The sequence below is a fragment of the Mus caroli genome, chromosome 13 (genome assembly GCF_900094665.2).
Source record: "Mus caroli chromosome 13, CAROLI_EIJ_v1.1, whole genome shotgun sequence".
Lineage (NCBI taxonomy): Eukaryota > Metazoa > Chordata > Mammalia > Rodentia > Muridae > Mus > Mus caroli.
Window position 1 is genome coordinate 36,515,128 of NC_034582.1, and position 11,872 is coordinate 36,526,999.

At 43.9% G+C, this 11,872-nt stretch overlaps 1 protein-coding gene across 1 annotated transcript in view; it reads right to left on the minus strand.

Moving 5' to 3' along the window:
• Positions 1-5,031: 5,031 nt before the first annotated feature.
• LOC110308505 (40S ribosomal protein S17-like) overlaps positions 5,032-11,872 on the minus strand; it is a 9,144-nt gene continuing 2,303 nt past the window's right edge. Inside the window, exon 3 of the mRNA XM_021180948.2 lies at positions 5,032-5,161. Within this exon, the coding sequence (XP_021036607.2) occupies positions 5,032-5,161 (130 nt within the window). The remainder of the gene's footprint in view (positions 5,162-11,872) is intronic.

Sequence of the window (11,872 nt, forward strand, 5' to 3'; positions counted from 1 at the left end):
GAGCATAACTAATGGATTCCTGATTTGATTTGAGGCCCATTCTACAGGAACAAATCCATACCATCGGATGAATTCATTGTAAATCTTGTCAAAAGCCAATATGTTGGGAGATCATCGGCCCTCGGGGAGAACCTGCTGCTAGTGTTTTGCCAAATGTACTTGTTGTCCAGTTGCCTTCCACGTATTTATGTTCAGCCTTGGTCAGTGTTCTCGTTTGCTGTCTGTTTCTGTGATATAATTCTCTGACTGAAATCAACTTGGGGAGCAGTTTATTTGGCCTACCTTTCCCAGCTGCAGGCCACTGCTGAGGGAAGTCAGACTAGGAATTGAGGTGGAAACTGTGGAGGGTTGCAGCTTACTGGCTTGCTCTCCAGCTTGCTTAGTTGGCATTCTTAAGCATCCCAAACCCACCTGACCAAAGTGTACTGCTCTCTCTAACATCAATCGCCAATCAAAAAAAAAAAAATTTTTTTTTCCACAGATGTGGCCATAGGCCAATCTAATTGAGGCGATTCTCCAACCGAGGTTCTGTCTTCCCAAGTGACAATAAAAGAACTAACCAGCGCAGTTGGAGAAACTTCTTTTGGCAGAGGCAATGGTTAATGCAGAGATTCCTCACTGCTCAAAATGCTAAGAAAGGTGACTATCGGATACTCAGCCCTAGATGTGACATCAGCGTCACTCTTACCGGTAACCCACCCAGTGCCCAGGGGACATCACAGAAGAGGGGTCAACAAGAAAGTTAACACTGGAGGATGGAGAAGAGACCCCACGAAATGGCATCTTCTAGACATGTCGCGGTTGTTAGACTCATGAACTACAACAGCTACAGTTACCTGCCCGAGACCGGTACAAAATCACAATACTGAGCTCTTCTACACACACAAGGGGCTCCTGAGACTCCATCCCTAGCTGAAAGGCTTCTGGTAGTTAAAGGCTGCTGGGATGGTGGGAGTCTTTGTTTCTTTAGAGGTACAGTCATATAAGAAGATCAGGTTTCAGTAGAGAAACCAACTTGTGTGCTCATTGACTGACCGAACCTCAGCAGCTCACTAAGATAAAGGCACGGAAAGAGGAGGAGCCATGTTGGAAAACAGTGGAGAGAGTGGGAGGGGGTTATGGAGGTTAGTGGGAAGGAGACTAGAGTCAATATCCATCGTATGCATGTTTGAAATTGTCAAAACATTTAAAAAAAAAAAAGAGGGTGAATCAAATAGAATCAAATGGACAAGTGGCCATGACTGTTGTGGAGCATAACTAATGGCTTCCTATTTGATATGAGGCCCATTCTACAGGAACAAATCCATACCATCGGATGAATTCATTTCCTCAGCACATGATTCAATCATCCACGGCTACAACCTGAGAGACTTCAGAGTCAATGTCTGAGAAATGGGGACACGGGGACCCAAAAGTTAGCGCAAAGTCAGAGCAGAGAGCCTCCACCCTTATTTTTCAGGTTAAATGTGGTGTTTTCTGGTAACGGTTGAGTTACCAGAGTGTCTAAGTCCCAACCGTGCTAAGGGACTTACAGCAGTTTAGTAACACTAGCCCCATGCTGGCCTGGGTTCCTTCTCCCATTCTGGGTAGCAAGGCCTATTGCTGACCTAGACTGAGGGCTTAGCATCTGGGGGTGATCTTCGTCAGTGGTGAGTATGTTAGTTAAGAATACACACTTGGAGACAGCTTCAGAGAGCTGGTTCAGTTTAATGGGGGAGGGGTATTTGTGACCCTGGGGCAAGGGTTGTATGGCTGTGTGCAACTGGCCAAGACATGGGTACTGGAAGGCGCTTCATCTGCCTGTGGGGAACTTATAAGGTCATACAAGGAGTGAAGCCTGATTAATACATTCTTACTAGGGTTGATGTAAAGGTAAAAGGTTGATGTTAAAGGTAGCCAACTTTATGGCGCCAGGTTGAGATGGGGGGACAGCCAACCCCTGCCATCCTCATCTGAAATATCTAGGGCTGAAGCTTTCCTCAACCCTTCCTCTGTAGTCCTGGACCATTATGATCTAATAGCCCCATTGTACAGTAAAGGAAACTGAGATTTGGGAAGGTCAAATAATGTATAGAGGGTCACACGGGCTATTGAATACTGGAGAGTCCAGGATTCAGCCAAAGGCATGTTGGGTCCTTCATACGGTACCATCTTATCTTTAAGGATAGGGGTTGGGAAGATGTCTTAGTGATTAATGTGCTTACTCTCTCCAGGACCCAAGTAAAAGCCAAGTGTGGCCATGTGTTTCTCTAATCCCAGCACTCTGTGACAGACAGACAGAGAGGTAGGATGATACTGAGGACTCACTGGTCAGCTAGTCTAGCTGGAAGATCAGGCTTTGGGTTCAGTGAGCAACCTTGTCTTTAAATAAGGTGAAGAAGTGATTAGGGGTGCTACTCCACACTTACTACTGTCTGCACGCCGGAGTGTGCGCTGCGTGCACGCGCGCGCGCGCGCACACACACACACACACACACACACATATACACATGGGGAGAGAAATGCCTTAACCAATTTGGACAGATCAGATTATCTTCCAAAGATCATTTGTTCATTTACTTGTTGGCAGTTGCTTCTACAATGCTCTAGGAGAGTCTCACAGCATTGCTTCAAGGATTGGGTTGAAGGCAAATGGACAGCTCTGCCTACATAGCTTAAAGATGACAGTGGCAGAGCTTCAGACTAGTTCTGTAGTCATAGCAAAGCGGAAATTCTACAAGATGGCCCAAGGTCCAAAATAAAAACTCCTGTGCTCTTTGATAGCTTGGTTGGTAGAGGGGGACTGCTAAACCCCAGCTCCTGTCACAGCTCCACTCCCCTGTGAGCATTGCAGGCGAGAAGAACCACGGACATGTGTGACTTAAAGTGGTTTCCTTTCCTCTCAATTGTGGAACTCTTTTTTAAAAGTAGACAGAATACGCTAGCCTAGTGGCACATTCTTGTGATCTCGCACTCGGAGGTGGGGGCAGGAGGATATTTCCAGACGAGCTAGAGCTATACAATGAGGCCCTGTCTCAAAACACAGTGAAAGTAAGACAAAAATCCCAAGGTGGGATACTCAGACAGTCATAATGAATCTCAGGGCTTCATCTACCACCCATTTTCAAGACTGGCAATGTGGGACCAATCTGGTTTCATCTTCACCTCAGTCATCTACTTCCCTTCTATAATTTTGAACCAGAAACCCAAATGTAATATCTTACCCGTAAGTATTTTAGTGTGTCCCAAAAGACAGAGCCACAGTCATAACACAGTGTGACATCTTGACAATTGGTCCTAATGTCTTACCATCACTAAACATAGACAAGGGATACATAACTTCCCAATTATTTTATGTCCTCTTTCTAACACTGTGTTCAGTTCTTATGTCTCTGAGCCTCTTTAAACCTCATTTCTTCTCATCCATCTTTTTTCATTTTTTTCTAAATGAATTGTTTATTTATTCATATGGATTGGAGATTTTCCAGCTGTTTAGAGTCCGTTGCCAGCATCCCACTCAAATGACCTTCTAAGCTCTGTGCTTTTTTGTGCACTGCTGTCTATAACTAAAGTTTGACTAGACTCATGTTAGAATTTTTTTGACAGGAATACTTAATGAGGCAGTGTTTTCCCCCAAAAATAAGGAGGGGGGACAACACAAAACCAAACAAACAAAAAACTGGTTGTCATTCTTCTCATGATGTTTTAAGCAATAGTAAGCACCTTTACCCAGCGATTCATTAGTGCTAGAGTTGAAGTATTCTATCAGCCCCACATTTCTTTTTCATGCTGGAAACACCCTCTTATCTACTCTTCAGTTACCTGAGGAATACAATTTAAGTAAGAAAACAAGATAAGATGAAAAGCAGACTCACTAACAGTGCAAAAAATGCAGATAGCAAGTCCAAAGCTGAGCCATGAAGACAGGTCAAGGATAAAGAGAATTTATCCTAGCTTGGGATGGTGACACCTGCCTGTTATACCACCATTTGAGAAGTGTGGGGCTAGCTGGTGATTGCATAGCAAGACTCTGTCTCAAAAGGGGGAAAAAAACCCAAAACACTAGAAAGAATAAATAGTATTTGGAAACGCTCGCCCATATCAACACTGCCACGTCAGCTGCTGTTGCTCAACTTGTTTTTGATTCTTTTCTGTCCATTCTGAAAACAGTGATTCTATCAAAGTAAGCTTTAGGGGGATGGTGACCAGAAGATTTTACTGTGACTGATGATGCCTTTAAAGAGCAGGAATCAGGATGCATGGGAGAGGGGGTGAGTCATGACGACGGCTTTATTTATTTTAGTTTTTAATAAAATCCTGTTGGGCTGCCTCTCTAAGGTAGGTAGATGACAGAATTCCTGGGATAAAGTACAGTCTAGTATCAGTGTAAAACTAGTTCTGCTAAAGGAAAATTTAGTAATGGGTTAGTTTAGTATTTACCTGAAAAAAGAAACTTCCAGCTGTCTTAGACCTTCAGTTCATACAGGAGACAGACTGATCTTTTTTTTTTTTTTTCATTTCTTTTCATTCCTTGACACTCAAGGATTGTGTGACAGTCTAAAAACTGGGCTCAGAGATCTTCCAAAAGTAAACTGATTCTATTTGTTAATAGAACTATAGTTCCAAAATAAACATTAACTTAATGATGTCGTTTACACAAATGATATGAAATAAATATGGCTATTACTCCTTCAAGGTCTGCACAATGCAGAGCAGACACATTTGCAGGGAAAATAAGATGGATGCATGGCTGGCTTCAGTTATCACAGAGATAAGACAGAAGACATGCAAAAAAAAAAAAAAAAAAAAAAAAAAAAAACAAAAAAAAACCAACACCAAACAACAGCATCAACAACACAGTCTGTGTCTTCCCCCCAAACCCCAGCCTTGAGCGGGCTGAATCAGACCTTGTTTTGCCACAGGTAGCTGGCCCACCTAGGGTGGAGTCTTCTGACCTGCCACCTCTGCAGCTTCCTGCAAGAAGCCACTACCTGCTGAGCTTGTCTTCCTGGGGAGATCCTGGCAAAGTGGGGGATAGACCCCCCTTTATATTCAGACCTTAGAATTAAAATACTGAGCCTCGATCAGAGAACTTTGTCTTGGCTCGTTACTTCTCTCGCTGACCTTCCCATCCAACCCCAGCTTTCCTTTCAGGAACCCAGTGACCTGTGGCTGCTGGCAGCTATGACAGTCAAGTCACACAAAATGTGTTTAGCACTTTTGCAAATGTAGTACCAGCAATGAGGAAGCCATAGTGCCACCTGGTGCCTAGGGGATCTGTCCAGGTCTAACAATAGCCTAGATTCTGAGCTTCAGTGAGCTGGGGTCTCATTTCTAGGAAGCTCACATATTAAGGTTAGCTAGCAAGGGAGGAGCCAAGTCTGCTTCTTGCCATTCAATGGACACACACACATCATGGGATCTGTCTCAATCTTTTTCCCTGATGTAAAACTGGGTGAAGCCTGGTGATGTTTCCAGTTGAGTCTGAGCTCAACGACTTTTTTTTTTTTTTTTTTTTTTAGATTGATGCTTGCAGCTTCAAAGGCAACAGGACATGTCGCCTGTTGTTCCTAAGGAACCGAAGTCAGTAAATCTTGACTTCTGATTCACAGAAGTCTTTACTAGCCCAGCATTTAGAAAGTCATCTCTTATTTTGCAACTTTGAACTCACCCAGTTCCCCTAATTGTCCTTCCACCTCCTGTCTCCCTAGCAAACATTGCATGCTTTTGGACTTTGCTAGGTGATGCTGGACACAATTTTATCTCCCACCTTAAGCTTACTCGCTAGCCAGACTCGCCTTCCTACATACAACATTTCTCACAAGATACAACATACTCATAAATGTTACTGTCTAGCCATATTCTTTTTTAAAGCAAACCACCTATGTTTTATTTTTGTGCCTGTGCTTTGTTTTGAGACAGTCTAGTAAGAGGTGACCTGACCGTTTGTGTGTAGCCCAGCCCGACCTCAAGCTTGTAGCAATCCTCCGACCTCAGCCTCCCAAATCAGGATCACAGGTGGAAACCACCAGTCCTGTATCCACCTGGATTTTAATGAGAGTAGTTTCAATCTTTATTTCCCCAGAAAGTAAGTTGCAAATTAAAATTTTAAACATGAAAAAACAGCCAGGTGTGTTGGTGCATGCTAATAATCTCAGGCCACGAGAGACAGAGGAGGTAAGACCAGGACTTTGAGGCTAACCTTGCCTACCTAACAAATTCAAGACACCCTAGGATATACATACATTATGTATATATATATGTATACACACACACACACACACACACACACACACACACACACACACACACATATATGATGTCAAGTCTCTAAAGAAGTGGAAGAGAAGGCTGGCGAGATGGCTCGGTGGGTAAAGGCTTGCTGTGCAAGTGTGGGGATCCAGAGTCGGATGCCAGATCCCATGTGGAGCCAGACACGTAGTGAGCATGTTTAATCTAAGCACGGAGAGATGAACAGAGAAGAGAGGAGAGCCCCGGTAAATTCCCAGGCCGGTTAGCCTGCGGTAGGAGTAGTGAAACACAGATCTTATCCAAAACAAGGGAGAAAGCAAGCGTCAACGCCCAAGTTTGCTCTCTGACCTCCACCCTCACACCCTGGCACGTGCACACCCTCATGGTGAACAATCTGTGTCTATGTAAAAAGAATATATATTTTCCCCACTGAATAGGTATTTATGTTATCCACTTTAAGTTAAATCACGTTGTTTACAGTGTTAGGTCTTCTACCTACTTGTATTGCCCTCATCTGTGATTAATCACAGTTGATTTTTAAATAATATCAAACTACTTCTCAATTAGTAAAAGAACTCTAAAAACCAGTTGTGAGGGAGCAGACCTAATATCCTGGCACTTGCTTGGGAGAGTGAGGTAGGATGATTGTGCAGGAGAGAAAACACTTTGGACTGAATAGAAAACCATGTCTCCAAAAACCAAGCAACTAGCTGGCCGTGGTGGTACGTGCCTGATATGCTAGCGCTTTAGAGGTAGAAGCCAGAGGGAAAAGAGTTCAAAGCCAACCTGGGTCACATGAGACCCAGTTTCAAAACAAAACAATCAGCCAATTCAAGAAGCAAACAAATTTTCTTATAATAGTATACTCCCACTGCTGGGTTTCCTCTTTTTCTTCTTTGTTATTTTTGGTGTGTATTTTACTATTAAATATTCTGACATCCTGTAAGCCATTGATCTTATTTTTGCCTTAGACAATCAACGAACTTTTAGAACATTCAGACCTGCTAGATGAAAGTCTCTCTGATGGTGTACTTACAGGTTAACTAGTTAACTTTATTTACTTGTGAAGATCTAACTTCCTACCTACTGCCATATATGCCTGTGAGCAAAATTTCCTTCTTCCGATAGTGAATTCTGTAACTTGTTTGTCCCATATGCATGTGAGATTTTGAATGTATTGCTTGAAGCAGATAAGTTTCTAAAGATGTTTTTTGTTTTTTGTTTTGTTTTGTTTTGTTTTATTTTTTCGAGACAGGGTTTCTCTGTATAGCCCTGTAGACCAGGCTGGCCTCGAACTCAGAAATCCACCTGCCTCTGCCTCCCAAGTGCTGGGATTAAAGGCATGCGCCACCACGCCCAGCAAGTTTCTAAAGATGTATGGTATCATTTTCTTTTCTTCCTTAAGCATACCAGGAAGTAGAATCGATCAACTTCCCTTCTCCTTAAGCCTGTTCTGACCTTGTGGTTTGACATGACCAATAAACATGGCAGAAATCCCCATCCACCCATCAGTGCTGTGTCTAGGCTTCAGTGTTCCAGCAACTTCTGCTTTTGCTTGAGGAAGTCGGCCACCATGAGCTCAAGTAAACCTTAATTATGAAAGAGTGTGGGAAGAGAAAAGCCAGTGGAAAGGAAGAACAGATGGAAGACATTTGAGCAAGACCTTCTTGGACTTTCCATTCTAGCCCATGAACCTACTAAATTCAGTCATGGCAGTGACCTTAGCTGGTTCCCTGAAGAGCAGAAGAATGGACCGGTGGGTCCCTGCCACAATTCCTGATCTTATGACTCTGAAAAAGAAAATTCAGTTAAAATATCTAAAGCAGTAAAAGATATCTTCCAGACAATTGTCCCTTGGTCTGGAGCCAACAGAGCTGAGTTCCCCTCCAGTGACATGCCAGGAGTTAAGAGAGTGTGTTGGTTAACTTCCATTGTCAGTTTGGCTGGACTTAGGGTTGCTGAGAAGACCAGTGAGGCACATCTCTGGTCATTTATAAGGTCATTTCCTAAGAGGGCTAACTAAAAGATGAAGATTCACCCTGAAGGGTACCATCCCATGGGCCAGAGTCCTAGAGCAGAGGGGGAAGGAGACAAACAGCAGAAGGTACATATCCCCACTCTGTTTCCTGACCTCCGTGCGAACTCTTCAGATAACAGAACTGAACAGTCCCAAGCCAAGAGCTAAAATAAAGCTCTTTGGCCAGGCATTTTCATCATAACTATGAGAAAAAGGAACTAATGCAGGCAGAAAATTTTAAAACAATATGGGATTAGTTTTACTGTTTAATATTTATTCACGGTTATTCCATATCTAGAAGTCGAATATGTAGACTAGCAATAGTAATTTTTCAACGTGCATTTGGTTAACAGAGTTTCATGAAATATCTTTGCTTTGGGTATTCCCGCCAAGACTTCCAGATACTCAGAATCTATGGGCATGTTTACTGAATAAGCAAAATTTACTTTTATCTCCATATTCAAAAATGTAAAGTAATTGCACTCTGTGGCTAACGGGAATGAATACTGTAGCCTCGACTAAAACTGATCCAGCACCTTTTGGCTGTAAGCCTTCCTCTGGAGATGCACCCAGATGGCTCTGGGCTCAACAAACCGCGGCTTTCTTGTGTGATGGAACGGGCAGCCTGCCAGTCAGACATGGGAGGAAACAAAACTGGATGAGACAACGTGTTAATTACTGTGGCTATGGAGGAATCGTCAGTGTTTTTATTTACTTCTGCGAGCTTCATCTCAAAGATGGTGTAAAGAGCAAATTGCTTATTAACACACTTTGCTAATCATCTTTCTGTTGCTGTGCAAGAAGAAATCCGGGGTTCAGTCCATGGTGTATTTGTGGGGCGGGACATCCTGTCAGTCTGAGCAGAAGGGAGCACAGCTATTACCTCCAGCCAGGAAGTGAGAAGAAGAGATCAGGGTCTGCCTCCAGTGACCTAAAATCTCCCGTTAGACTCCTCTTTTTAAAGACCCTGCTACCTCCCTAGAGTGCCAGGCTGTAGATGAAGTCCCTAATACGGGAACCTTTGAAGGACATTCAAGATCCAAATCCCAGTACAATCTAAGAAAGCCCTTGAGCACATACGCTCTCACGGATAGCCGTTTGAGGAATCTCAGAAATGCTTTCTTGTGATACCACTAATAACTAGTAGGTTGACTAGCATAGAAAAAGGTGACTTCCTTAAATATGGGGGAAAAAAAACCTACGTGCATGCTGGAACTGAGGCAGGGACTCAGTCCGTAAAGTGCCTGCTTTACAGGCACGAAGACCGGAGCTCCATCCCATGAGCCCTTGTGAACCATGAGGCCGCAATGAGAGAGTCACCGTGAGGACACAGATGAAGAAGGAGGTGCCAGAGCGAGACCAAAAAGACCAGTAATGCCATGTGGCTGGGAAGGAGGCCAGGCCTGCAGAGCTGGGTTAGAATAGCTCAGAACCTGCCCCGTTTAGTGCTTGCAGCTTGTTAATAATTACAAGCTCTCTGTGTCATTAATTTGGGAACAAGGGGGATCCGTAGAAGCGCTCTCAGAATTACCTGGTGGTGTGTACCTGTAATTCCAGCACTGGTGAGGTGGAGACTGAAGGATTCCCCAGAGCTCCCTGGCTAAGCCAGTCGAGGCTAATTGGTGAGCTCCAGACCGATGGAGACTTGGCTTTTTAAGAACAAAGTAGACAGCACTGAAGTTGATGGGTAGCCTCCGTGCCCACGTGCACACTGGCACAAAGAGAGGAGAAGTCCCGCTTCAGCCCACCCCTGTGAAAGAGATCTAAACATCTGGTTTCTTGCTACTGAACACAATTCAGCACTGTTCTTTGATCACTTTAGGTCCCTGTGTTGTCTGTGAGTCTCAGCTTCAGAACACCAGCTGTATTTGCCCTGGAGAGCTGCCCCAGGCGGAAGAAAGCGAAGCCTTAACCCAGACCTCATGCTCCTTTGCTGACATTGTCCCCACATGCTCCCTGGAAAGCAAAAAAGTGCCATCCAGCTCCCTTGCCTAGTTTTGATGGCTCTCCTGGGGATAGACTGGCTCCATCATCTAGATTGTCCAGTCTGTCTCTCTCTCTCACACCCCTCCCCTCTCCTGTCTTCTTTCTAGCTTCTCTTTGTCTGTCTCACTCTTTCTGTTCCCCTACCCCCAAATTAACACATACAGAGGGAGGGAGGAAGAGAAATATCCTGTCCCTTACAGCACTTATTTTTCATTCGCTTCCCAAAGGAAACCAACCCACACTAAATATATCTGATTGGATGTGCCCCTCCATGTTTTGAAAGGTGATGGGATTAAGTGGGCTCTCTTTGGGAGCTAAGTGGAGCTCTGTGAGTCTCTGCTCTGGGAATGCTCAAGGGAAGCTTCGTGAGAAAGGCTGGCTTTATTCTGGCCAACAAGCTGAAGGGTGGAGGAGGCGTGGTGGGGAGATTGCCCATAACTGTGGCAACAGGATCATGTGACAGCTGGTCACACTGAGTCTGTGCCAGGAAACAGGGAGATGGATGGATGCTGGCTTCCTCCTTTCCCTCTTTATCCAGACCTGGACCCAAAGCTATGGAGTGGCTTTGTACATTCAGGATAAGTCTCCCCTCTTGGAAATTTCTGTACAGACATGTCCAGAGTGTATCACCTAAGTGATTCCAAAGCCAACCCAGCTGGCGGTGAAGAGAAACCGCCACAAGAACTCTGCATCACATTTGAGATCGGGATTTGTATAAAACAGAGCCCAGAGAGTCCCCTGATCCTTCGGCCTGAGAAGATACAGCAAATCGATATTGTGGCCTACTGGGCCAGTGAGGTGATTCCTTAGGGAAAAAGGTTTGTCACACACACAGGACAACCTGAGTCCAATCCCTAGGACCCCCGTGGGAAGGAGAGAGCTGACTCCCAAAGGTTGTTTTCTTACCTTCCCACCTGTACTGTGGTGCATGGACACACACACACATACACACATACACACATCACACATACACACATACACACATACACACATCACACATACACACATACACGCATACACACATCACACATACACACATACACGCATACACGCATACACACACACTATATATATGTGTGTGTGTGTATATATATATATATATCATAATACAGTACACATACTACATAATACAATAATAATAAATACATTTTTTCATTTTCTTTTTTTTCGAGACAGAGTTTCTCTGTGTAGCCCTGGCTGTCCTAGAACTCACTCTGTACACTAGGCTGGCCTTGAACTCAGAAATCTGCCTGCCTCTGCTCCCAAGTGCTGGGATTAAAGGTGTGCGCCATCACTGCCTGGCTATAAATACATTTTTAAAAGAAAAAAAAAAAAAGCAATGTGGAAAGGGGGTTCCCACCACATACCAATTTACTAGTACTTCAGGCTTAAGATTTCTTAGCTTCCAGAATTTAGGCAGATATTTCTGCTGTTCATAAGCCACTCCTGTTGTGTTTTATTATAGGAGCGCACTGGACAGCCAGTTTTGATTCACTAAAACACATTATCATTTCCCCTTCTTTGTCCTATATCAGCTAAATCCCACATGTTGCATATTTTTTTTGTTTTTTTTTTTAATTTTTTTTATTACGTATTTTCCTCAATTACATTTCCAATGCTATCCCAAAAGTCCCCCAT